Here is a 27,823-nt window from a genome sequence, read left to right as displayed (position 1 = left end):
AGCGTATTTACTGTTAGTCACAAATGTATCCAAATAAACAGTATCTATAATTGACTATTCCCATTGTTTAACTACCTTATGGTGCCCCTGAAGCAGTTCTTCTGGTACCTCTGCCTCATGAACATTTAGGCAAATATCAGTAGAAGTTTCATCAAGTAACCAAAACAAGACCGTTCCATTCTGTCCAACAGAGGCAAACTCATTAACAGTGTAGGGGTCCCACTTGAGTTCATTGATTGGACTGGCTGCATGGGAAGATGTCAAGATTTCATAATTATTGGTACTCCAGACCACAATAGAACAATCCCTGTAATCACCTGAAAACCAAAGTTTATAAGTTTCAAAAAATCAAATAAACAGATAGATTTAAACACATTATATGCTGCTCCCCCTTTTTCAATAGCTCTGAAACAAACTAGAGGCTCTAAAGAGCCTGAGTTGCCCTCACCTGGCCCACTAAGGCACATTCTATTTTTTGAAAAGAGCAATTTTATTTTCTTGGATACAAATTCCTAATGCTCATACTTAAAAAACAATCATATCAATTTTCATTAAATTTTGTCCAGTAGTTTCTGAGAAGAAAATTGTTTTTTAATAATGACATTAAAATAAGCGAAAAAAAAAACGTCAAAAATTGGGCAATAACTTCAACATGGCTTAACATTAACAAAAAAAATTTGACCACAGATAAATCTCATCAGGCTGAACATTGTTACCTGTGTCAGAATTTGCCTAAACCTTACAGTTTTGGAGATATATGCAAAACTTTTGTCTGACCCCTATAATCTATTTTTAGTAATGGGAGCCATGTTTTTCGACACATCAAAAATCCCACAACAGTTCTATGCAGAACACTGTAAGAAACATTCATAGCAAGTTTGGTTCTACTTGGTCACATAGAGTCAGAAGAGAAAATTTTTTAGAAAAAAATTAACCACGACGGGCATTATTTCTGACACTTACCAACAGATATCAGAAATCTATCATCTCTGGAGTAGGCCAGACATTGTACATCGTGTTCATGGTAATTAAGAACGTTTTTACAAATTTGTTGTTGTATGTCCCAGATACAGATCTGACTAGGTGAGATTCCAAATGAACCACTGGCTGATGCTAAAACCTAGAAAATATACAAAAAAGTGTTCTACACATTGTAACTACAGTGTTATTTGAAATTATTGTATTGATTAATTATTTGCAATTTCAGGAAAAAGCCCAAATAAGCAAATGTGTATATCGAAAGTCTCTACATTCTGTAACTATGACATTGTTACTCCCCTGAACGTTCTTGATTTTTGCAATCCTCAAAACTTTATATCCATTTCCAACTTGTGTTTTCAAACAAAGTTCCACATTGTGTGATATCATAGTTCTATTGAAAAGTTATTTATACTTACCTGACAGTCATTCTGTAAAGCAATAGTAGATATTTCCTCTGTATGTCCTGTCAAAAGGTAATTGAAATTTTTTTTTTAAAAAGAATGATATCAAAATAACTTTGATGAATTCAATTATGAAAGTACCTGCAGTTTTTACTTCACTTGCTAAATCTTAATAGATCTAACCAGTGGTTAAATACAACACTCATGTAACAAGATCGTGTGTGCTTGTTATCCAGAATGGTGTCATAAGAATGTCACTGTTGCATATAATAAGCTTCAATTTGCTAAATAACAGAAAATTCTCTATAACTTCATCAGCCCTACATTTTATCATTTGCTTGATTTATTTCATTGTTTTTTTTCACAATACTGAACCTTAGTGAACAAAGATCTTAAGAATTGTTTTAAAAATTTGTAAAAAGAACACAAATCTAACATAATTTCATAATTCAAAAAGAAAATAAAGAAACTTTTTAATTTTTATTTTCAAAATACTTTTTTCCTTTTAAATTTTCAAAATATTAAAATTTCTATTACTTTTCTCTCATTTTTTTTTATATTTGAAATCAATGTTTGTAATTTTTTACCATATTCACTTCTCTGCAAAAAATTCTTTTTTAAAATAATTTAAAGATTAAGTTTCTGAATCATATCAGACACCTTTTGCTCACTGAATATTCATATTTCTGTATGAATTTGTAAGATAACCTAAACAGATGCTGTGTAATGGACATGTGATCTACCTCAAAAGTCTTTGGTATTACTCAGCCAGTTGTTGAACCCATGACCACCAGCACTCAAGTCAAACATGCTACCATGAGACCACCAAGACAGTAACATTAATCTTCACTATACAACATACCTGTAAGATGTTTCTGTTGGCCTGTGTTCAAGTCTTCTATAATCAGTATACAACCAGCTGTATATATAAACAGTCCTGGAAAAGAGAATAATCACTCTTTCATGTGATATTTGCCTGTTTCCAAGGATCTCTGGATCCAGGCTGATATTTGCCTGTTTCCATGGATCTCTGGATCCAGGCTGATATTTGCCTGTTTCCAAGGATCTCTGGATCCAGGCTGATATTTGTCTGTTTCCAAGGATCTCTGGATCCAGGCTATAGCACTGCTTTAATGTTGTACTGTTTCTTAAAAATTTCAAACCATTAGAAGCATCATCTAGTTGTCTTCAAACAAAAACAATGTGAAGAAAAACTACACGTTCTTTTTTGCTTAGTACATGTATATCTCTTAAACTTGGACCTTATTTCAGAGGAACAAACATTGTAAAAAAAACTTATCTTAACAAACTTAAATCAACAATTTAAAACTTTCAATGGTAAAATATGACTTTAACAAAAAAAGACTATATTATGCATTTAAGCTAATAAAATAATAACAAAAAATGTGTTAACAAACCTGTATCTGAATGCCAGATGAGGTTATTTTTAGAATTCCCATTATATCCTATGATTGACTTCAACTGTATCCCTGCCTGGTTGGGAGGAGCTATGTATCGTCTCTAAATAAAAATTTTATAGGTATAACAATAAATTCAAATTCAATGCATACATGTCTTTAGGATTAATAAAAAAGATATAATGACTTGTCTTTTCGCTGAGAAAAACTTCTCAATTGTTTGTGACATATTTAAAATATCATATCAAAATAATCGGAACAGAAGGATATATAAACTCACTAACACAATACTAGATTCTCCTGTTGCTGGATGCAATTGGAGAAGATGTTCTGCATCTCGTCACAGTTTTCGAAAGTAAAAATGACATGGAAACAGATGGTACTTTTATAATATCCCTTTAGTAGTTTAACAAAACAAAGAAACAATAAATCTGCTACACACACGCCAGTTTCAATTTATGTCATTTATGAATGTTGTATAAGTAGCTGGAATTATAAAAGACATGCTGTAAATGTATATATATATTATCGTAGTAAGTAATTTTCTTGTATTTTATTTAGTGAACATATTCACAGTTATCAATTTTCACAGTTTTGAAAAAAAAAAGATTAGTGTTAAAAAATGTTAAAATTGTTTTTTTGAGGGTATTATTTTTCGTGGTTTTCTGTCCACCTTGGAAATAGCAAAAATTAGTGCGTTTGCAGTATTATGGGAACCCTTTAAACTTATAATTTTAAAATTTCAAAAATCCAGCTTGTGGCTTATTTTTTGTCCTTTGATGTTTAAAAAAATTACTTTTATGTGTGTATAGAAAAATTCAGGGAAGGAATTAAGTTCATAAAACCTTAAGAATATGTTTACAGTGCCAACTGTCTTGAAATTATTAAAATCTTCTTTTTTTTTGTATATGACTCCATCCTTCATCAAAATATACTAATGTTTCACTTTGAATATTTTAACTAGCCAATGTTCTAAGTGAAACAATTATGAGAAAAGAGTGGCATCAATTGGTTTTGAGAGAAAAAAAAGTACCAAAACCTGTGTTTTAAGTAAAATTTACACTTTTAACTTATTCAACGTCATCATACTTATAAATCATGTCAAATATTTCTGCTTAAAAATGTAAATGAAACATAGACCTTCAGAAAAGTATCTGTATGATATATCATTTTGTGAAATGAATCAGGGCCAAATTAGATAGTTCTTGGTAGCAACCCTTTTACTGGAGCAGCTAAATTGACTCTACCTGAGCTAATCCATAAAACCTTTCTCTCTGAATGAAATGTTTTCTACAAGATGGTCGGCTAAAGTCTGCATTTCTATCTTTCTTGGGTGATCTCCCTTTAGGGGCAGCACGTTTCTTCTTTACAGGAGTTCTTTTCTTGTGTTGTTGTACTTTTGATCTGTTACCCAGGCTGAACTTGGAACCAGACCCAATCTATAAATAGTATAGTGATATTAGATATTATTACATGTTTGGCTGGTCCATATAACTTAATGATACCCTGTCACACTGTATACATTTTTGAAGATAAAAACAACTAAAAACCCTAATTTTTGTGTAGATAATCTGAATAAACCGAAATTTGAACATGACCTGTATTTTATAATACTCAAAATCTACACCAACTTTGAAAAAGAATCCTTCCATATGTACCCTAAGACAGGGGAGAAATAAAAGAAGCAAGGTCTTATTTCAATAAATTATGATTATTGATTATGATTCTTTCATATGTATCCTAAGACAGGGGAGTAATAAAAGATGCAAGGTCTTATTTCAATAAATTATGATTATTGATTATGATCCTTTCATATGTATCCTAAGACAGGGGAGTAATAAAAGATGCAAGGTCTTATTTCAATAAATTATGATTATTGATTATGATTCTTTCATATGTATCCTAAGACAGGGGAGTAATAAAAGATGCAAGGTCTTATTTCAATAAATTATGATTATTGATTATGATCCTTTCATATGTATCCTAAGACAGGGGAGTAATAAAAGATGCAAGGTCTTATTTCAATAAATTATGATTATTGATTATGATTCTTTCATATGTATCCTAAGACAGGGGAGTAATAAAAGATGCAAGGTCTTATTTCAATAAATTATGATTATTGATTATGATCCTTTCATATGTATCCTAAGACAGGGGAGTAATAAAAGATGCAAGGTCTTATTTCAATAAATTATGATTATTGATTATGATCCTTTCATATGTATCCTAAGACAGGGGAGTAATAAAAGATGCAAGGTCTTATTTCAATAAATTATGATTATTGATTATGATCCTTTCATATGTATCCTAAGACAGGGGAGTAATAAAAGATGCAAGGTCTTATTTCAATAAATTGACTATGTATGGTACACTAACAGAAGACTTCATCATTTAACTTAGAAAAACTTTATCATGCATTCCAGTAACACATTAAAAAAAAAACCATCCCCAATCTTGCTACACATAAAAATATATGTAGGTGTACTAAGTGGGTAGATTTGCTACTGTCATGGCTTAAATACCCAATTGAGCAACCCAAAATATTGCAATCTTGATAAATACAATATTCAAAACAAAACCATTTTTTGCAAATAAAATTTCATTGTGTTCAACATCAGCATGGAAATAAGTGAACAAAAATTTAAGTATCTGCTTTTCTAAAAATCATGCAAAATTATGAGTATACAATTCATTTCATAAGAGGTCACATACATTTAATTTATGGAATATGCAATGATTCATCATATGAAGCCTTTCAGTGAAACAAAATTTAAGGTGAAAGTTTTCCTTAAATGTGTTGGAAAAAATAGAGGCTCTAAAGCATCTGAATTGCTCACCTGGCATAATAAGCAACATTCTATTTGTAAAGGGGCAGTGTTTTTTCCTGCATAAAAATTATTTATGCTAATACCTAACGAGCAATCATATCAATTTGTTTAAATTCAGTCTATGCAGAACACCCTATGGTACATTCATACTAAGTTTGGTTCTATAAGGTCAAATAGTGTTAGAGGTGAAGTCTGAAAAATTGTTAACGACAAGGGAAGAACAACGACAACGGACACCAAGTGATGGTAACAGCTCCCAAGGCCCTTTGGGCTTGGTGAGTTATGTCCCTTCAAATGAAATTATTTTCCCAATACAAAAATGAAATCTTTTCTTTTCTAAACTCTGAAGCATATCAAATATAAAATCACATGATCTTTTGACATATCAATGACCTCCTGCATGATTCTTAGTTGGACAAATACTTAAAAAACATATAACACCAGGAAATACAATATTTAATGATACATACACACACACTGATATGTACCTGTAAATATGTAAATAAATGTGTGTAAATGAACACTTTAGATTTCTTTTAACATTATTTTCTTAAAACATATTATTTATAATAAAAGAAAAGTCAACCATTCGGTGTGTTTAATAGTTCATTGAGAAAATATGTCCCTGTCTAAAACATATTTATACAACTGAAGTGGTTAATTTAGTCAATTAACCATGCATTGTTTATCTGCATCAGTGTTCTATGATTTTTCAGAAATTGAGGTTTCCTCTGGAAAAATCCATATAAAATCAACTTTCCCACAGTCAATGACTGCTTTCCTAACAAAACAAATCCTTACAGTATATGAAGTTTCCAACTTGCCACGGGAAAGTGTATCTAAGTACCTAACTTTCCCTGACCCAAATTTCACATGCCCCGGCGTAACAGGAAATAGGATTCCTAGAACACTGTGCATTGAAATAAAAAGAAATAGATTTTAGTACATTTAAGATAAATCCAGTTTATAGAGCAAACAATTTTGTTTAAGTGGCATATGAAAACAAATTGTAAAAAACAGTTATACTTTAAGTACATGGAACTTATTTGGTCACATGACCATTCTCTCCTCAGTAATCAAATAAAAAAAAAAAAAAAAAAAAAAAAACCAACACCACTTATTTTTCTTTCACACCAGGGCACAGCTTTATTTCTCAAAACCTGAAGACAGGAATTTTGTATCTACTTGTAAAGCTGAAAAATCATTTAGAGCTACATCAAATCTGAACCAATCCACTTACAGAATCTGTATCACTTCCGCCATCATATCTGTCTTGTATTTCTGGGCCTCGAAGAACAATATCCTCTTTGTCTGAAGATTCGGTTTCTATAAATAGATTTGCCATCAGAACAACATTCGAAAAACTCGGATAACTATAATCTCCATAGTTAACAATAACTGAAATAGAAGACACTGAGCAGATCAAAATAAAAACTTTCTTTGCAACAAGCTTTCATCTGTAGAATATATATTTCTAACCTGAAAATGTTCAGATATCAAGTTTGTAAAAAGAGACCACATACCTGTAGATGGTTTATGTATAGAGCTAAGATCCTCTATGCAACTGAGTGACACATTCTGTCGGACTGGTGATACACGGTTATGGCGGTTTGACGTTGATTTAATGATCGGTTTTGGTGGTGTTCTAGGAAGCTCCTGGTATTCAACATTCACTATATCATCAACAGATTCTGACAAAGAAATAAAGTAGGAATAAAAGTACTATGAAAGTACTACATTTGTGGGCTACCAATTTTTGTGGTTTTCGTAGATAGGCCAAACCACGAAATTTGGTTACCAAGAAATAGGATATTTCCCTAGATGTGTAAACTAAAAACCTCATAACTACAAAGTCAAGAATCCATGAATATTGGCATCCACAAATTTAAGTACTTTCATAGTAACTGGTGGTACACTATAAGTCGGTGAAACCTTAAAGGAATTTTTCTGTTGTAAAATTGGTTCATGGAAAACACTATATGTTGATTTCAATGGCAAATGAAACATGAAGTAGCACAGATTGTCATGCTAGGTTTTATGTATACCACAACTTCTACAGAAGGAATATATCAGGGAGCAACCAAAATTGCATACAACATGTGCCCCATCTATATGAAGCCAAACATCAAACTCCAAAATGATAGACAAGGTGATTCTAACCTTCTTCTCATTCAGTGGGGTAAAAAATGCATCAACTTAAATAAATTACTAATCCCTTTCCTTTTGTCTATAACCTAGTTATGACATATATATATATGTGTAAAAATGATAAATTACTAATCCCTATCCTTTGTCTATAACCTAGTTATGACATATATATGTGTAAAAATGATAAATAAATTACTAATCCCTATCCTTTGTCTATAACCTAGTTATGACATATATATGTGTGAAAATGATAAATAAATTACTAATCCCTGTCAAAATGATTTGGTTATGATTTAAAGAAAGGGGGTCAAAGTTCATTATCACATAGTTACCTGTTTTATCCATAAATGGGAAGGGTGTCTCCTTTACTTCTCTGCCTCTGTAAACAAATTTTTTTTTTCATAAACATTTGATAAATGAATAGTAGACATGATTGTCATTTGTTCAAATCTTACATTTCAGTCCATTAGTACTCCATTCCCTAAACATTGTGTGTTTCAAGGGGAAGCAATGACTACCAATATTCCATTTTTTTAGTCGTTGGTGTGACTCGGTCTGTAATCATTCCCATAACTTCCCACTTTCAAAACATACACAATTCCCACAGACCATCAAGGCATTTATTATATTAAGGAGGTTTTTTTTAAATCTGTGGACTTCCTCTGTATGTGAAGGAGGTCTGACAGAAAAGAAATTCCACATGTAAATAACCTCTCCAACACTCAGGTTTTTATTTGTAATACTTACTCAATCAGTGAAGGAGGTCTGACAGAGAGGAAATCCCACATGTAAACAGCCTCTCCAACACTCAGGAGGTTTTTAATTGTGGTACTTACTCATTTGGTGAAGGAGGTCTGACAGAGAGGAAATCCCACATGTAAACAGCCTCTCCAACACTCAGGAGGTTTTTATTTGTGGTACTTACTCAGTTGGTGAAGGAGGTCTGACAGAGAGGAAATCCCACATGTAAACAGCCTCTCCAACACTCAGGAGGTTTTTATTGTCTGGAGTGAACACAATCTTACTGACATTTTCTGAATGACCAATGAACACCTAAAATACAAAAATATGGTAGTAAAATTAAGCTGTACAGACTTATATTTTCATATGCCTGCAGATGTGGAGCTGAATTTTGGTATGTCAGTATATTTTTTTATCACAACTCCTAAATGATGAAAGTTTTAGTTGCATACTACCGCCATTTTGTACTTAACCATTTACTAAGAATTAACCTAGGATGTCTTATTTCAACTGTGATTTTTTCTAAATATCAGTTAGAGCAAAAAAGTTAGTCTTGAGTATTTTCAATTTTTCAAAATGATATATCCTTTCTATTAGGTCTTACCTGAAAATTGATATCTAGTTTCATATTATAATCCCATATTTTGATTGTCTTATCTCCCCCTGTTGCTAGGTAACGACCATTGTCTGTTACGGTCAGAGTTGAACATCCTGATCTGTGAATGTTGTTTACCTGATATAAAAACAAAAACAGTCATACCTGTATATAACTCTATAGCAAAATAATACTTGAATCATTGGGCATCAATTTTCTACGGTGGTCAATACATTTTGATTTAATGGAAGAAAACGGATTGAATGTTTCCACTCGTATTTGATAGGAACTCGAAAAACCAAGCAACCTAATGAAATTTTAAAATTACAAATACAGAAATATTTGAGCAAACACAACTATATGGAGTATGTGTGGTAACTTAAAATATGTACACTAGCCTGACAAATAAAGCAATGTGTTTTTCAGAAAATGGATCCATAAAAAAGGAAGTTTTATGGTTTTAATCTGTCACTTTGTCAGTACAAAATGCACAAAATTAATATTTTTTTTAAAAAAAGAAGGAGGTTTCAAAAGTTGAACTTCCCTAGATCCACTAATATACTAACCTCAGCTAAAATACAACCAGTTCTGGCATCAAACTTCAGCAACTTATTGTTGGCAGTAGTTACCAAAAGATGTCGAACACTGGAGGGAGCAAAGTAAACTCTCATGGCAGAATCAAGCATGGCCTTACCATTATCTGATGATGAAGTGTTGATTGTAGATATGTCAATTCTTAAAACCTGTAAATAAGTACAGCATATCAACATCCCTGATTCAAAGTAATTTTCAATGATCATGCCTAAATGTATATAAAAACAGAGCATCATCAATGTCCTATATGTCGAGGGACTGAAACAATTGAATGCCCGAAAATAGTTAAGTAAAAAATGATGTACGCATTTCATATGTGATAGTTTGTTCAAAGAGTAAAAGTTTGATATGGTGTATTTTTAAGCATTTAAGCAGTGCCTAATCCCTGATTTAATAAAACTTTTCAAAGAGAATAAATTAAGCCTTAAAGATAAGGTTGTTTTTATTGTAACTTGCATATGATAAACTGAGCTTAGATCTTACTTCTACATTTTTTGTGAAATATTCCAAATAAAGGATGGTAATAAAATTTCCAAACTGAAAAAATTTGGTAATGCATTGAAATGGTTATTGCAAAAATACTGAGGTTTGAACAGATGTTAATGGAGAATTCTCTATTCAGCTTTACTTTCCTTCTCCATAGAGTTGTTACAGAATTGATTGACATGTCCAGCTGTTATCAATAACACATAATAATTGTGTTACATTAACTGCATAGAACAGCCCATTGAAAAAGCCCCATGCATCTTCTGAGCATCCTCTTTTAAGAATAATCTATCACCCCTAAACTCCATCAAAAATCAAAGAATTGGAACAGAACTTAAATATAATCTGTAATTCATCAAAACATACCTAAATACAAAAAATCAATTTAATATCTCAAGGCGTTTAGAAATGAAATCAGGAAAATAGGTCATTGTGAAATGACGGAATGATGGACAAGGGTAGATCTATTTTGTGGCAGAGGCATAACAAATATATTACTTGACTTAGCACATACCTCATCAAGACTTTTAGTGTCAACAACACTGACAATGAATTCTGAAGGACCAATGAATGCCATTCTCCTCCCATCTGGACTAACAGACAGAGCTTCAGGTCCACGTCTCTCTCCCCGGGCGACAGTATTAGCCAACAGTCGTAGTAATACAAAGTTGTCTGAGGCAGCATCATACAGCGCCAAGGATCCAAGAGAGCAAGCACTGAATAGGAAGTCACCAGTCGGTGCAAAGGAAAGGCCGATGATTTTACCTCTATGCTGTCTGAAAATAAACGAGACTTAGTGAGCATGTCTAAGGGCGTAACTATAACATGTCAGAGGTATTTTCCATCTTTGTAAATACGTCTAGAATGCAGGATATTTCTTTCAGGCTATTTTGTGTCAGTATTTTAACCTTCAGTAATGTAGTCTTTTGAAAAACAGACAGCCTGACTGGAGAAAGAAATATTAAAACAATCTATCTCGTAACTGGATCCTCCATGGCCAGTCCCAAGCCTAAAAAAGAAAAGAGGAGGATCTATCTTGTAATATTTTATATAAATCAAACAATTACACGCTTTTATTCAAGTTATTGATAGCATGAAAACCAAACATCTATGGACATTGACAGAGATGACAACAACCCCATATCATTATATGACCATTAATTTGTTTGCAGTTATATAAAAACTGAAAGATATCTTACTTGTGTTCAGCCATCATGCTGGTTGTCTGTACATTAAAAACTCTAACAACACCATTCTCAAAACCACAGGCAAAAATCTGTCTTGATGGATGATAAGATATACAGCATGGGCACTCTGAGGGGGCACTGAAGTCATATAGCTGAAAATAACAATACAATCTGTCTTGATGGGTGGTTAGATATACAATTGGGGTACACAGAGGAGGCACTAAAGTCATACAGCTGAAAATATACAAAACTATAAAATATGTCTTGATCTACAACAGGGGCACTCTGAGGTGAGGGGGCATAGATGTCAAACAGCTAAAATACAATTTAAAAAGCATGAATAGATACAAATAATTTCTATGTTTTGTGTTTCTTATTTTCTAAAAACTATCCCCTTATTTTTTTCTTAAATGCACAATGCCTTATTTCAGCTTGTAACATACACAGTATGATTAGGATTTTGTCATTAAAAAACATCTTTTATATTGTCAATCATGAACAGACCTGCTGAAGTGTTTCTGAGTCCCAGACTCTAATTGTGTGGTCCTCTGACACTGTAGCTAAGTGTTTTCTGTATGGGTCAACAGCAACGCCTGTAATTCTACCAGTGTGAGATCTCATCATAGTTGTATAACTTCTGGTTGTCACATCTAACATACCTAAATTACCCTGTGTAATAAACAATGAAAATATATTTTTGTATATGTATAAATGTTTTTTTTTTTTTTTCAAAATACTGGCAGCAAAGATTCCAAGTAGTAATGTAAAACTTTGAACAAATGGGCTTCTGTTAACTTTGAACAAATGGACTTCCGTTAACTTTGAACAAATGGACTTCTGTTAACTTTGAACAAATGGACTTCTGTTAACTTTCTGCCAGCTATATGACTTAACATTAACAAAAAAATGAGATAAGATCACTGAAATTCTGACAGTCATATGACCAAAAAAGGGCACTCCGGGACATATTTATGTCAAAACAACACAGATTCTGTGTATTACTATTGTATTCAACTTCATCATAACATTAAAAAATCCTGTCTCGATTTACAGCAGGGGCATTCTGTGGTGAGGGGAAAAATCCCTGGGTGGCTCTTAAGGCTTTGTTACCTTTTGGTTTTTCCTACAAATACTTTGAACATTGTTAGTTTTCAGATTTCAGTCTCAAAATCATGAAGAATTATTCTTAGTATGAGACATGATTTCGTATTTAATTTGAAAAAGAAATACATGTAGTTTTAAAAAGTGTGTCAATGCAATTTGGTAGTATGAAATTCAAAATGAATGATTGATAGTGGACATTTACTAATTAAGCCAACTTACAGAACAAGTTCCAGCTAAGATGTGGAGTCCATCTGAAGAGAAGTCCACTGCTGTTACTGGTCCCTCATGTTCTGAAACAGAAAGTTCATGAATTTACAATTTACTACAACAGCTTATATGGAGTTCAAACACAAAAATTGGAGATATAATATGATTGGCAATGAGATTGCCATCCACCAAATGCCAAGTAAAGAACAATTAAACTTCTAAAAGTCACCTTACGATCTTCAATGTCTAAGATTTGATAATGATAACAAAACTGTATTAGAGTCTATATAGATCTCAATATAGTTTTTCTCATTTTTAAGACTGAGATTTACATACTAATTCAAACTCTTGGAATAGTTATCAGATTTATGTTTTTTTTTTCAAACATTTTTGTGCCAGTGCCAGATGCTTAGTAGCTGGACTATCAGACTAGAATATTTACCAGCTTCCAAATAAACATGGGCAAAGTCCAGAGGCCAAAGTCTGAGGTATCCATCATCTGAACCAGTGACACAGAAAGTCTCATTCACAGACATACAGTTTAATCCTATACCTGGACCTAAAAAATAACATTCTTTAAATGTAAATAGGAAGTCACACAGAGGTTGTTTAATGCACCGTGAAACATGGAAAATGATAGTGAAATGCAAGTTTTCTGTTATTTTTTTAAACAAAATATGAATTCAACTTTATTTCAGTATTGAAAACATATACGATAATGTATACGATAATATATATGATAATGTATACTAAACATGATATGACATAGGCCATACTTCTATATACAATAATGTGTACTAAACATGATATGAAAAGGCCATACTTCTATATACTATAATGTACACTAAGCATGATATGACATAGGCCATACTTCTATATACGATAATGTATACTAAACATGACATGACATAGGCCATACTTCTATATATGATAATGTATTAAACATGATATTACATAGGCCATACTTTTGATTATTGGTGTCAATTTTTTTCGTTTGTGAATTTCTTAATTATTTGAGTTCATAAGACCATTAAAGTTTTCAATTGAAATTTTACATTTGTTAGGAATTCACGATTTGACTGAAACACAAAAAAGAATATTTAAATAGGTACCCAAACAATAAAATTTGTAACAGTATCTAAAAGAGAAACAAGAAAATCATTTTAGTTGGCCTCAAGTATTTCATATTACTTCCATTCATAAAACAATTACCTGATCTGAAAGTTTGTTTATCTTTATCTTTTGTTTTACTCGTATTAGGCAATAATCGTCTGACATGGCGTATGGCAACTTTCTGCAACTCTATCTCAAAGATGTGTCCTGATCTACTACATGCATAACTAAAATAAAAACAAATGTTTAGGAATAAAAGTCTGTAAAACCGTTTGTTGCAGGATGACAAAATGATAGACAAAGATAAAACTATGCATCCCTGACTTGTTGTGATAAGGGCACAGATAAATGTATGAAATGTCTATGACTATTTTTCCTTGATAAAGACAGCTATTTAATTAGGGATGAACAGGAAGGGTAGCAGATTCCACATTCCTCCCCAATTTCAAAAAGCGACAATGAAAAGAAATCATCCAATGAATCCCACTTCCCGCCCTTAGCTGTCCATCATCCCGTTAGCATGAATTAATATACTGTATCATTATATCATCTATATCATCTATAAGGTTGTTGCATTTTATTTTCATACATGTAATACAGCTATAAATCAAAATGGAATTCCTCATTTATTTTCTATTCACTTCAGATGGAAAACAAAGTTGTAAAAAGTTTTAATAATGAAATATAGTTTTTGGTACAATTAAACAAACAAATATTAACAATTTTCTTTTAAATCCCTAGGAAATACTATTGTACTTAGGACTGTCCTTTTTCCTTTCTTTAGCCTGACCTCTCAAAAGTTACAAAGAAGGAAATATTGTCCAAACTTACACAAGTCTATCTGATGGATCTCTGTCGGCATGATAACCTGCTTCAAAAGCAACATCAGTAAACTCCATGGAATGGTATTCACCGAGGTTGACAGGTGCTGAACGGAGCTGGCCCTCCTTCACTCGCCATAATCTGATGTTATCCCGTCCGCAGGAAGCCATTCTAGAAACAGACATTAGGGATCATATTCACTTCAATTAATAAACTACAAAATGTTCTTGGTTGTGTATGTCTGTTTTCCTATTCTGGTCTTTGGCCTTGGGTTTCATCCTTTTGATTTCCTCTATAATCTAAGTTCCCTTGATTACTCTTGCACAGATAATGCAATGCATGAAACATTAAGCTGTGTACAAATTCTTTTCAAGACATTGACCATTGATCTTAATAATCAGTATGGTTCTTCACATTACATATGAAGGTAGTGATACTTTGCTTCTGACGAAATAAATATCACATGACAAAAGTTTTCATTAGTATTCTTCTATTCTATTACCTAGTATCATCAAATGGAGACACTCTTAGTCGTACAATGTCAACATCTGTGTGAGCTTTAGCTGTCACAGATATCTCTCTGTTCTTCATAACTCTAGAGGTGTTCCAAATAACCACCATCTGCAATAAAAAATATAGTGTATTTATTTGACCTTTACTTTGGTTGTCATAGGAAGTTATAAATAACTTGTAGCAATTCAAACTAAAAATACTGTGAGAGAGCTTATTATCGAAGAAAATTATCCGGCTCCACTTTAGTTCAAGTTTTGAATTTAAAGTATTTAAGTCTGTAAGTTGGGTTACCTCCCCTTGCAAGAAATTAAAAATGCCAAGCTGTCTTCACTCAATAACTAACCAACTCATTAAGTTGAATTAAAAACTAATTAGGTGCAAGAAGTGTTGCCTTTACCAGATTTGTAACATACAAGTTCAACTCTTTAACAGAATACATTACATTTCCTGAATTGTGCAGTTACTATAATGAGATAAGATATTTCCATGAAGTTTGGACTATGAAAACAAATTATTTGAAAGTTTAGCAATGAAAATTGAAAACACTTGTATGCATTAAAAAATACTTACATTTTTACCTTGACTGTCTTTCCCAACACCACACAGCATATTTCCTTTGTGTGCATAACTACCATGAAGAACAAAAATATCATCTTAACTTTTAAAATAACAAAGACTGCAATTTTATCTCTTATTCACCAACAAAGTTTTTAAATCACCCTTTGAGCTAGGTGAGCTAAAATGATTTAGCACTTTTTTATTTGAAACCTCATCTATAAAATTAATTTTCAGGAAAAATTAGGTTACATTTATTGTATTTTTTATTCTGTAATGTTTTTACTAATGTTTTATCACACTGCCCAAATATCACAAAACCTTTAATCTAGCATAAGATCATACCTCAGACAGTTGAGTGAATGTACATGTGTTTTACACATGGCTAAACATTCTCCAGTATTAAACTTCCACACTCGGACAACACTCAGATTCCCTGTTTGGCCTGATGCTAACATTGTACTGGTCCCAGTCATACTGATACATGACACCTACAAAAAAATTAAAATATCATTTTTAAATAATCTCAGAATTTCATTGAGGGGTACAATAATCTATCAGTGGAAAATCCAACTGAATGGGTAGGGATTCTGGGGCATAGATTCATTACAAACAAAAATTGTCAGGATATTCATTAGGATATTGTCTTTAATCAATAACTGAATAAAGATATTCCCAAAACATCATCATTGTGTGTGCTGTAAGATAAAGTTACCTCAAATGCCTACACAGTACCAACAATAACATAAAAATAGAGTTACCTCCCATGCCTACCTTGTCAGCATGTCAAATCACATTGTGATATAGTTACCTCCCATGCTTACCTTGTCAGTATGTCCAATGAAGAATCTCTGATGACCATTAGAAACCTTCATGGCTACAACAACAGCATGACAGGGGTATACCACAGTGGACCCATCTACAGACCACAGTGCCTGTAAATAAATATTAATTCTAACTAAAATGTTAAAAAGCAGTTTCTTGTACAATGGTACATTTACTTTAGAAGCTTCTGTTTATCGGTAAAACTCATTTATATTATACCCTGTCTTTTAATTGAAAGTGCTAGAGAACATCAGGAAAAGAAATATATGCTCCCTTCACAGAACTTGTGAAAATCAATATAGTTATAGTACTGAAATTAGGAATAAGTGCAACATGGTACTGGTAACAAAAATGATGTCTAAGACTAAAGAAGTTTTGACACTGCAATGTATGAAAAAGTTACAATTATAAACATACATGTAGGTATCAACTTAGATACTTTTAATTTTTTTCTTCTGCATGATATCAAATTTCCACATCTTTTTTTAAGAATAAACAAGATGTACAATCCAATAAACTTCACAAGCATATGTATAATATAAGTAATACAAAGACAGATTAAAGTTGACTTACATCTTTGAAGGTAGCTCCACCAAAACCTACAATTCTCCTCAGTTTCATAATGGGATCAGGTTCTAAAGCCTGCAAAATAAAGATTCGATGATTAACCCTAACAACATGGGTGCAAAATTACAGGCTTCCTGGAGCCTAAATCAATTTTAAATGGTAAACTTAAATAAAATGGGTAGACAATAAAAAAATTGAGTTGTCAATACTGGAAGAAAACATGCATGTATATAATTTTTAGTACAAATGAATGAATTATTTGAATAAATTATACTAGACAGACAAGATAAGTGCAGCAGATTAAAATCTACAAGAATAGCATTATTTTTCAGTTGTCTTTTTTACTATGCAAACTTTTCTTCTGTCACCATTGGCCTTTAAAACTAAAAGGTTTCTGGAATTTTTATGTATTAAGATTGAGCACACAGAATGTTGATTCTATACTATTTTTTTCTTTTTGGTTTTTTGACTTCATATGTATTAGATTGTTACCGTATAGTTTGGCTTCATAGCAGGAACATATGCATTTCCTTGTATTTTCTGAACATTCACTGACTGAAAAATAAAAGAAAAAAAAGGCCTGGATATATATTTCATGTTACACATTTGCTTCTATCTTACTTTCTGCTCCATACAGGCCTTTGAAAATAATCACACAATATTCAAATCATCTGTCATTTGATAACCAGATAACTAAGCATAACAAAAGTCATTTTTCCTGACATTGAAAGATTCTTGCAATTTCTGAGAGGGCAGTCTGTTGCATCTAAAACAAGTTTCTAATGTCAGACAATATTCACAGCTTTATATTTGTGTATTAAAGTCTACATGGGTAGAAATCAGTTTCAAATATTTCATACTAGTTCCAAAAATTTGGCTTAAATATATGACAAAAGCAAATGGGTGAATATAAGCCTACACAACATTAACCTGGTAAGATGTATTTTTCTTTTAGAACAAATTTATTGTCAAATCCAACCAAGGAGTGGCTTATTATTATTTAATGATGTTTTAATGTTAAATTACAAAAATACTTGGTTGCCAACAAATAGTTTATCAAGAAATCCACAAAATTAAGCAATGTGAAAAAGAACTCCTTAATAATGCTACAATATAAACTTTTCCCTATACAGAATCCATAAAAATAAGCAAAAACAAAAAAAGAACACTTTTGATGATATAATTAATCAAAATTTTACCTCTCCAGAAATTTTATCATCTTGATGTATAACAACATCGTCAGTAGGATGAGCGAATACATGGATCTCGCCTTCCTCATCTCGGTGAATGTCAACATTGTCTACTCCAATCATCGGTAGTTCTTTTGTCACTTGTATCCTTTTCATCGGCTTCTGTCATTTGAAATAAAATTTAATAATTATGATAAGGATATATCTAGAACAAAGACAGATCATCATATATGGGAAAAAATCATTCTTTTTTTCCTTAAAGTATTAACCTTTTAAAATTTTTCAAGCGATGTGAAAACATATATTACTATTTACACAGTTAAACTTATCTAATCTGATCCCTTTTTGGGTCACAAATTGTCTTCCATTTAGACAGGTAATAAGTTTTCATTGAAATAAAGAGACTTTAAAAAGTAAACTGGTTTTACAGTTTGATTAAGACAGGTTTTAAATGTTTCAGAGTTTGGTTTGACAGATTTTTAGATGTTTCAGAGTCTCCTAACCTCCCCCTAATTTATTTCTGGAATAGCCCTTATCAGAACAAATATTTTACACCCGTACTTTATTTTCCTTGAAGCTAAATTTTGCAATCAGTAGAGTACTTGGGCAACTCAATAATCTCAATCTTCTTTAGGTCAAAATGAATTTTATGATTACAATTTTATTTGGCCTCTTGTGAAAATCTGATAGTCAGTTAAATTCCAGTTATATATTATTTAACTTCACAATTAAATTACATAACGGACATTTGTATCATTGTGATTTAGTTTTATAAAAAATCAAACATTTTACTTATTCATGGATAAAAAAAACTAATAAAAATAGTTATGGACGGAAACATGGACAAGGGTATAACAGTATACCACTCTCATTAGGAGCAGGAGTATAATAAATCAGAGCAGGTTAAAACAGTCTGTATAGTAAAAAGGAGAAAATTATCTGTTTAAATGTAGAACTGAAAACTTACTGGTTTTGGTTTAGTCATATTGTGAATAATTGAGATTCTCTCAGATACACATTTACTGACGTCCACTTTCTTGGGAGATACACGATGGGATGAGTTAATAGAAGATTCTTCTGAAAAAAACATATAACATTATTGAATATGTTGTACAACCTGTATCAGTCCAGTAAATGACATGATGCACAATCCCTAAATTATAAAGTTCATCATGCTATGAAAAATTGCTCAACTAAAATGTACCAGTAGAATTGAAATATAACTTTAATAAGAGTGAAATTGGGAAGCAGTCAATAGGCCTGCACACATGAAAAGGGTATTTCCTATTACGAGGGTTCTTTCAAAATCCTTCACAAGGTTTATTGCTCCAACTGACTTAAATCATAAACTTTCAAGGTTCATTGCTCCAACTGACTTGAATCCTAGACTTTCAAGGTTTATTGCTCCAACTGACTTAAACCCTGAAAATGTAGGGTTCATTGTCCCAACGGTCTTGAACCCTACAATTTCAAGGTTCATTGCTCCATACAACTTAGACCTTAAATTTTTAAGTTTAGTAATTAATCAAATAGAAACATGAAACCTCACAAAACACTGACTTACCTGCTGAGTTTTCAATATTTTCAAACTGAATGGAATCAAATGGCTTTCTGGTTCCTTCATTAGGAAATCTGTCAAAATAACAAAACACTGAACCATTTATACTACATTCACATGTATTCATAATTTGTATGAATCTCTGGATACATGTATATGTAAGTGATTTTGAAAACAAAAAATAATTGATCTATCAGATCCTCTCTCTCAATACCCAGTTCTAATGCAATGAAGGGTAATTACAAAATAACCAGACTGATACACTCTAGGCAATAATCAAAAATAATAGTCAAAATGGAATGTTTGTGCAACAAATGGCAATGTCAAGGTAAAAATCAGAAACTCAGAAACCACCCAATGGTCCAGATTGGGGGACAAGCATTTCCAATGGAAATGATGGATTTAACCAGGTTATAGCAGGTCGAATCTTTTATCCTGTATAATACTGTAGTCATTCCCGAAAGATCTAAAATCAACTTCTGCCTATGTAGTTTCTAGTAGTGGACATGAACTTACTGGGACCAGTGTTAGAAATAAGTGCTTGTCCATCAAAAGCTAAAAACGATAGGGGCAGCTAGGGTAACATGTTCTTGCCCAAAAACTTAAAATTTTACACGGGAGCAAACAAGAAGAAAAACCTATTCAGTTTGTACGCAGACAACATTAGGCAAAAATTGCACACAGTTGTCCCATACTAACCAACGCATCAACATAGTGGTTTGCCTTACCTTATCAGATCATACAGATCATCCCATTTTTCACTTTTGCCTACAGGGAAGGCAAGATCTCTGGGCATGGGTGTAACATCACTGGATAGCCTTCCAGCTTTCTTAGCTTGGTCATAAGTCATACCTTCAACAGTATAAACAATAAGTAACAGCAATAAATTTACAGCAGGTAGAACCTGTAATAAACAACTACACTGATGCAGTGGTGCATGAACTGCCTGACTGTCCCAACTTTTTTATATTTAATGTTCAATAAATTTGAAAACAATGAAAAATAAAAATAAGATTTCTTAATCAATCCACAAAGAAAAAAAATGGGTCAAATGATTAAAAGCCTCAAAACATTTAAGTTCTTACTCAATGTGTGGATGAGTGTACAGATTTTGGTAAACCAAAGCAACGTCTCAAAAGGCAAGTGTATAATATTTCTGCTTTTTTCTATTTTTGTTTGTTTTTCTGCATGGCAATAGATATTCTGTGGATTTTACGTTTCAGCAGTGGAAATTCTTTACCACCAATTGTTGCAGTAAATTTTACCTTGCATAAGTAGACTGAACTTGCTAAGAACCTAGCACAATGGGTTAAAAACAAGGTTTGGGCAAGTGAGAGTAATTAGCAATTGAGATAAAACTGGGATGTCAGGTAGTGAATTACTTAAATAACAGAAGTACGTAAAAATTAGTAAAAATCATTAAATGTACTTTATTGTCGATATGAAATGGTGGCTGATCAATATCAATAGAAAAAAAAGTTTCTAAGACTACTTACCAACTTCATACAAAATATCACTTGTAGCAATATTTTTCACCATCATATTAGCACAAAGTTTAACATTTTTAGTGTATGAAAATTTTCTGTTAAGATACATGGACAGGATATAGTTCATATCTAAACACAGGACAGTCCACCTGGTCGACATGGGAGCTGGGCCACTATGGTCTGTAAAAAGAAAACAAAAACTAAAATTTCTTGTTACCACTGTTCCTTTTCACGGGGGAAAAAAATTCATTACCAACTTGAATAACAACATCTAGTTTATAATACTAATGGATCGAAAAGAAAGGAATACTTAACATCTAAAATGCATCTAAGCACAAAGCAAAAAATGAATTGATGACAACAGCATATTTGAAATTTACACACAATTTTTGTAAGACAATGTTATAACTAATACTAGTCAACATTTAATGGTGGTTATCTGGTACATTTATAAGAGCATTTGAAAAATGCTCTCTATTTCAGAATTGTGTCACTCAAGTCTTCAAATACAATGTACCAGGCATCAACTATTTCCGTTTAAGCCAAATTATTAAATTTCAGGTAATTTGATTTGACTTTTTGATTGTAAAAACCTTGAGAAAATACTAACAAATAGCACAAAGTATTTTCTAATTTTCCCATATTTTTTATAATGAAAGCTGAATAATGTGAACTCAGTGATTGGCATTAAAAGGGCCATTAACTCCAGCTGAAAATGTTCCATTAAAATCTGAAATGTGATGTTGAATAGTCCATTGAAATTCTGAAATCATCAGAAAAAAAGTCCATTCTGAAAAATTTCCCAATCACTGGAAACTCTAAATGTTTGGGCAGTTATTCCATTTAAAATGATTAAAATGCATTAAATTGACTTCCAAAGATGTCTGGTTTACCAAGGATTTCAGATTTATTAGGGTCCGGTTTACACAGGATTTCCAGATTTTTTCAGGGTGTGGTTTAGACAGGTTTTTTTACTTTTACCTTTACTTCCTACAGATGCATAACCTGACACAGATCCTTTGGAAGCATTACAGAGGAATGGAAACTGTAGCCATGTCGATGTTGACTTGAATTCTTTAAACAGGTTGGAAAAAGAGATTCTAACAATGAGATTGTCTTGCGTTGCAACATCAATATGAACAACAAAATATTTTGTTGGTATTGGTTTAAACAGGAGATAGAAATATCTGCCTGACAAACCGAGGGATTGTGACTGGGCCTTTGGTAGTTGGATGAAGTTTCCTGCAGGAATGGATCCAGATATTTTGTACACTGAGCACTTGACGTTTTTGTCCTGAAATGAAATAAAAGCATGGGGTTTTATTTACAAGTAGTGTTGAAATAAAAATTTTAACTTAAATATGTGCTGATGATTTTTTTTAAGATAGCCTCAATAAGTTTTTTTTTCTATTCGCAGTCATGCAATACTGTTGACGACTTTGTAAGGCTTGACAGACACTTCTTGTTAATCAATATACATGTTACATGTCACAAGAAACACAAAAACAGTAACACCACTGATACATGTGTAGATTGTTTGTTGTTTTCTACCATGTTGCTGCATGCAAATATTTCATGAATTTCAGTGCATTTCATCAGTCAAACAGACCCTGCTTTGTACTAGTACAACAAAGCTGCACATATTGTTGTGCTAGGTACATCCCCACTCGTAATGAAAGCTTACATTTGTAAATCAGACAGCACCCATAATAGCTTAAAAATGGATGTCCCATGTATATACAGCCCCACACTGTTTCACATGAGTGTTTAGATCTAAATCCTGTCTGACATGTAGATATAAGATTGTTTTCAGACACATAATTGTGAAAGTATTGAAAACATGTCTTTCTATAATTTTATTCACAACTGTTAAAACAGAGACTGGACAATTATTATTGACATCATCATCCCCTGATTTGAAAAAAAAAAGAAGATAATTGCAATGAAATTTTGACAGACAAGGTAATTCAAATAAACCACCCACTCATGGAGTTGGAGTACACTGTATTTTAAATGGGCTACCTGACAAAAGCAACAGCCCTCCTTATGGGCATGTCGCTTATTCTGACACATTATCCAGACTTTTAGCCAATCAGTGACTTCCAATTTTAAAGTCTTTGGTATGACTTTGTCACGGATCAAACCCTTCAGACAAGCATGCTACATGTACATGTATCTTGAGACCACAGTGTTGGTTCACTTCACAGAAGGTAAAAAACTTATAACTTACCATAGCAGTAGTTACTTCCCCTTCTTTTGTGGACTTCTTCCATGATTGTAGATTGAAATGCTTGAAAACATTCACGTAGGGGTGTTGCCACACTGAAAGCATATACATGTACATGTATATCTAATGTGAATAAGAGACACAAGAGTGTCTATCAGTTTTAATGTATACCAAAATGTGTACAAAAGAAAAATTTTAAATGATTAGTCAGAAAATTGTGTTGAGGATGATAATAATTTTATGTAAAATATACAAGACCAGATGGCCAGAAAAAGACTTGAAATTCCCCTGCTACATGTATGAAGGCACTCCAGAAATCTGTGTGGTAATGTAAACATAAAATAAACATAAAGGCCAACATTTTCTACCTGACAAAGCCTGCAATTTAGGTATTCTTGCTATTTCAGTGGTTCAAACATTTTACACATAAAGAAAACTACTCATTTTTTTTTTCTTAAAAAGCTTGGAAATGCTGTAAATGGATTTATTTTAGTGGATTTTTCCAGAAGTACACATTTGCAGGTACTTCCTTTTTAGTGTGGAAGAATTGTGTTTGACACAGAAAAAATAAATTAACTAGGTACACAATACTTATGATTAGTTTAAACATACATGTATATGAATTTATTTACCCAAAAGTACAAGCAAGGAGATTCTGCTTAAATCATAACAGTATGAAGGTCCTATCCCAAGTATTTGGGGTCCGTACATACAACATGTATGTCTGCAGACATATTAGATTGTGACCACTCTGCCCATGAAGAGAATACTCAAACTGATACATTTTCATTGAGTGATTATCATTTAACATTCTTTGGCAGATATTTCATGCATTTCAGGACAAGAACGATTGATCAATTGAACGGACCTTGCTTTGTACTAGTCCAAAACGCTGAACCAGTTCCTTATTGTGCTAGCTCACAGAAGCAACAGCCGGCAGGCATTCATGCCAACCCAGACACATTATTCTGACTCCAAGCAAACCAGTCGTACTTGAAAGAGAAGCAGTGACTACCATTTTTAAAGTCTTTGGTATTTTTATAGTATATTTGTGAATTTTATATTGAGTTTGTACTTCTTTGCTATTTACTTCTGTGACACATTTATGGCATTTGCTGTTTAAAAATTCACAGTGATCCTCTGTGACATCTCATCACTAAAACTAACAGCTAAATTATATATGAATATGTTTTTTTGGATACTATTTAAATTCACCAATTATTGAAATAAAACGAATTCCAGTAAATGTTATTTTTCAGGCCAAGTAGTGTAGATCACTGGCTGAGTGCTCTCAATCTGAGATGTCTGTGACTGAGGCCAGTGCGGGAAGAGATGTCCTGTATTCTTTTTGTTTGCACTTTGACTTGTAGTTGTATAATTACACATCTACCATGAAATTATTTAAAAAAAAACAGTGTGTTTTGGGGAAAGTCTTGTGTTTTGTTCATTAAATCTCTAAGTTTTTAATTGATGCCTTCAATCAAATAAAATCATGGCTACTAAAATAAGCCCATGTTCACCAAAACTTGACAAGTTTTAGCATGTTGATGATTCAAAAGTGTTTGTTTACTGCCTATCATTCGTTCACATGACTGAAAAACCAACAATTTCATACATTGTGCCATTTTGATAAATTCCTCTTCTATGCACCACTTTGGCAATGCTTCTTATGCAAAGTTTTCAACTCAAAAAAATATTGGCCGGCTAAACTTTTAGTTTTACCGCCATGTTGTTTACAATACAATGCGCACCTGTTGCACGCATAACAACGTGGGTTCCGGTTCAACTAATTACCCTCAAGAAAAACTTAAAGGACAATTGATAATAATGTTCGCTAAAAAGGAACATCCATTTTTATAGTCGATCTACACTGAACAAAAAATATCGGGGATTGTAATTATGAAATGCACTGGCAAAACAATTGTCACATATCAGCCTAGAAAAACAGTTTCAAACGGAGTTAACCCTTTCACATTTAAACGAAACCATGAAAATAAATTATGGGCCGGGAAAATTTCCATTATCTAAGTGAACAGAAATTCAGCATACTTTCATAAATATTTCAATAAACTCTAGACTCTAAATATGAAAAAGTGTTATTTCTTATTAAAGCACATGAATGTTATATCTATGAATAAGTAACTACACAAATTTATCAATTTAAATAGTATATAGAAATAAAACAAAAGCTGTTGAATTACAATATAAGTCAATAAGCATTTTGCAGAATACTGGGCGCCGATTTTAATCACGTGCGATTAACAGTAATCACCCAGAAAATTCCGTTACATAGTAAGAATATCAAGGGAACCAAGGTTCTAGCGGAAATAAAAAGAATGCAATCCAGGCCCAAAGACCAGACATGGAAAACGGACACACAAAGAACATAAAATAACCAAAATAAGACGTACAAAGCAACAAAAGGAAACGAGCAACTCGGACTCCACTAAAAACTGGGAGCATGGACCATGTGCACCAGTAGAGTAAGCGTCCTCTGCTTTTCTAGACCACCGAAATGAAAGCCAAGTTTGGGTTGGACGAAAGAAGAAAGGAAAACTATGTCACATTGAACAATCCCAAAACTAGGATCATTTAACGAAAATACGTCAGCTCTAGGTTACAGACCACCAATTCAACCAATGAGCATTTGGAACGTACGCAAAAATAGTCCTACGCAGAAATTACCCCTGTTCCTCATAGTGCTGTGAAAAAAGTTCTCATCTTATTTAAAAAATTGAAACAGTTTCTGAAAGGAAAAACATTTCTGTACATTTTATAGGTGCATTTTGCTTCTTGTGATGTGAAGCCTAATCTCCATAATGATTTTTAAATCTACCCCTATCTTGTGAAAACACTTGGATTTCCCATGCTATTTATAGACCCTTCACTTCCGGTGACCAGTACTGCACTGCAAGTCTGCTAACCCCACATGCCATTCTGAGGATTGTGAGCTGACATATGTAGAATCATGCTGATATATAGTCATCTGCAGGTTAAAGTTAAGGTAAAGTCCAGAGAAGCCATTGAATATTGTGAAATTAGCATAGAAGCCTATGGGAAGTGGAATTAGTGGTTTTTAGCCTCTATAGCGGAAACTGAGATCAAAGAATTTGAATATACAAACTTTGCAATTAATATGACAGTTAGCTTCCTTTTCATAATTATTTATTTATTCATTTATTTTAATACCTGGTTATAGTTATTGGATATCATTTTACATAATTGACCATGAAATGAACTATAAACTATATACCAGATTGTCTTTTTCAGTTTCTAAATTTTTCATTTTTAAGTCGGAACTTCATGCAGGTCGAAACTGTTTGCAATATAACACAATTGGTTTTCAACCTACATGTCAGTTCTTAAAGTTTGTCTAATTCGGCGTTTTTGTTTTTGTTTTGTTAATGTTTGTTTTTTGTGCACAGGGATATGGGATACGACAATAGAATTTTCAGCATCACGGTATGTGTAAAGCAAACAAAGGCTCGATTTGACGGATGCATCAAGATGATTTCATGGGTTGTGTCACTCTTTTGTTTATAAGTTTGCGTTGTTTGCCAAAAATAAATAAATATAAATTGCAGGAACCCATTTCTTTCTCAAAATCACTGCATGCCCCCTTTCGTAAATATTAGGATCCTCTCCAGTATATATAAAATGTGAATTTAAGACAGTTCTTTCGAGTGGTACTCTTTATATTTTCCTCTCTAGAATTGATTACTATTTTTAGCTTCCTAGCTAAATAATGCGTCTAACATCTTGAATATCGAAAATAAATGCATAGTTTATTCGGTAAACAACAGGTATTGTTCAGAGGTTAAAGGTCAATTATTTTTAATTTAAAAATTGGATCGTTGTTAATCAACATATATAATGTTTATTGTTGTAAATAACATGAATTTAGAAATTATTTGCATTTGTACCTTAACGAGGAATTATCCTGATGTGGCGTACGAGATAGTTGTAGATGCTAACAGACTGCTATATCAATTCTGATAAAAACTGGTTCAAGTTCCAATTGACCAGGTTATGAACAAGACTGTAGAAACGAATCAAGCGGGAGTGTTTCTGTAAATTTTAGCATTTTTTGTTAATAGGTCCAACTCGAACGCAATGTTTCATTATTTAGATATTGAAAATAAAAAGTATACGTCCTTAAGAAAAAACTTCAAATACAACAAGTAATCCCAAATATATCTAATTCTTTAATATTTTTTTCAAGTTTCATACTTAGTAAAAACCTTTTAATGTTATTTCAATTTATTAAAATTCAAAT

General features: G+C 32.4%; 1 protein-coding gene across 6 annotated transcripts in view; it reads right to left on the bottom strand.

Moving 5' to 3' along the window:
* Positions 1–25,301, bottom strand: part of LOC148620416 (WD repeat-containing protein 90-like) — a 33,470-nt gene extending 8,169 nt beyond the window's left edge. Inside the window, exons 1-34 of one of the 6 annotated variants that reach the window (XM_088581291.1) lie at positions 25,163–25,301; positions 23,551–23,642; positions 22,302–22,614; positions 21,330–21,500; positions 20,562–20,685; positions 19,840–19,907; positions 19,243–19,352; positions 18,285–18,437; positions 17,578–17,640; positions 17,092–17,160; positions 16,518–16,628; positions 16,039–16,184; positions 15,709–15,766; positions 15,128–15,246; positions 14,635–14,796; positions 13,903–14,030; positions 13,133–13,249; positions 12,703–12,773; positions 11,884–12,048; positions 11,392–11,531; positions 10,707–10,968; positions 9,679–9,855; positions 9,122–9,250; positions 8,702–8,829; positions 8,109–8,155; positions 7,152–7,319; positions 6,869–6,954; positions 6,099–6,116; positions 4,048–4,239; positions 2,801–2,903; positions 2,245–2,319; positions 1,398–1,444; positions 964–1,120; positions 76–317 (exon numbers count right to left, since the gene is read on the bottom strand). In XM_088581291.1, the coding sequence (XP_088437417.1) occupies positions 76–317; positions 964–1,120; positions 1,398–1,444; positions 2,245–2,319; positions 2,801–2,903; positions 4,048–4,239; positions 6,099–6,116; positions 6,869–6,954; positions 7,152–7,319; positions 8,109–8,155; positions 8,702–8,829; positions 9,122–9,250; positions 9,679–9,855; positions 10,707–10,968; positions 11,392–11,531; positions 11,884–12,048; positions 12,703–12,773; positions 13,133–13,249; positions 13,903–14,030; positions 14,635–14,796; positions 15,128–15,246; positions 15,709–15,766; positions 16,039–16,184; positions 16,518–16,628; positions 17,092–17,160; positions 17,578–17,640; positions 18,285–18,437; positions 19,243–19,352; positions 19,840–19,907; positions 20,562–20,685; positions 21,330–21,500; positions 22,302–22,614; positions 23,551–23,642; positions 25,163–25,172 (4,221 nt within the window). In that variant the 5' untranslated portion in view covers positions 25,173–25,301. Of the gene's footprint in view, positions 1–75; positions 318–963; positions 1,121–1,397; positions 1,445–2,244; positions 2,320–2,800; positions 2,904–4,047; positions 4,240–6,098; positions 6,117–6,868; positions 6,955–7,151; positions 7,320–8,108; positions 8,156–8,701; positions 8,830–9,121; positions 9,251–9,678; positions 9,856–10,706; positions 10,969–11,391; positions 11,532–11,883; positions 12,049–12,702; positions 12,774–13,132; positions 13,250–13,902; positions 14,031–14,634; positions 14,797–15,127; positions 15,247–15,708; positions 15,767–16,038; positions 16,185–16,517; positions 16,629–17,091; positions 17,161–17,577; positions 17,641–18,284; positions 18,438–19,242; positions 19,353–19,839; positions 19,908–20,561; positions 20,686–21,329; positions 21,501–22,301; positions 22,615–23,550; positions 23,653–25,162 lie in introns of those variants that run through there. The other 5 variants (XM_088581293.1, XM_088581296.1, XM_088581292.1 and 2 more) reach the window with 5 other exon arrangements.
* Between the last annotated feature and the right edge of the window lie 2,522 nt (positions 25,302–27,823).

Source organism: Perna viridis, chromosome 4 (assembly GCF_037379345.1).
Source record: "Perna viridis isolate PV_CMFRI_1.1 ecotype Kerala chromosome 4, ASM3737934v1, whole genome shotgun sequence".
Lineage (NCBI taxonomy): Eukaryota > Metazoa > Mollusca > Bivalvia > Mytilida > Mytilidae > Perna > Perna viridis.
This window is presented reverse-complemented; position numbering and strand designations above follow the sequence as displayed.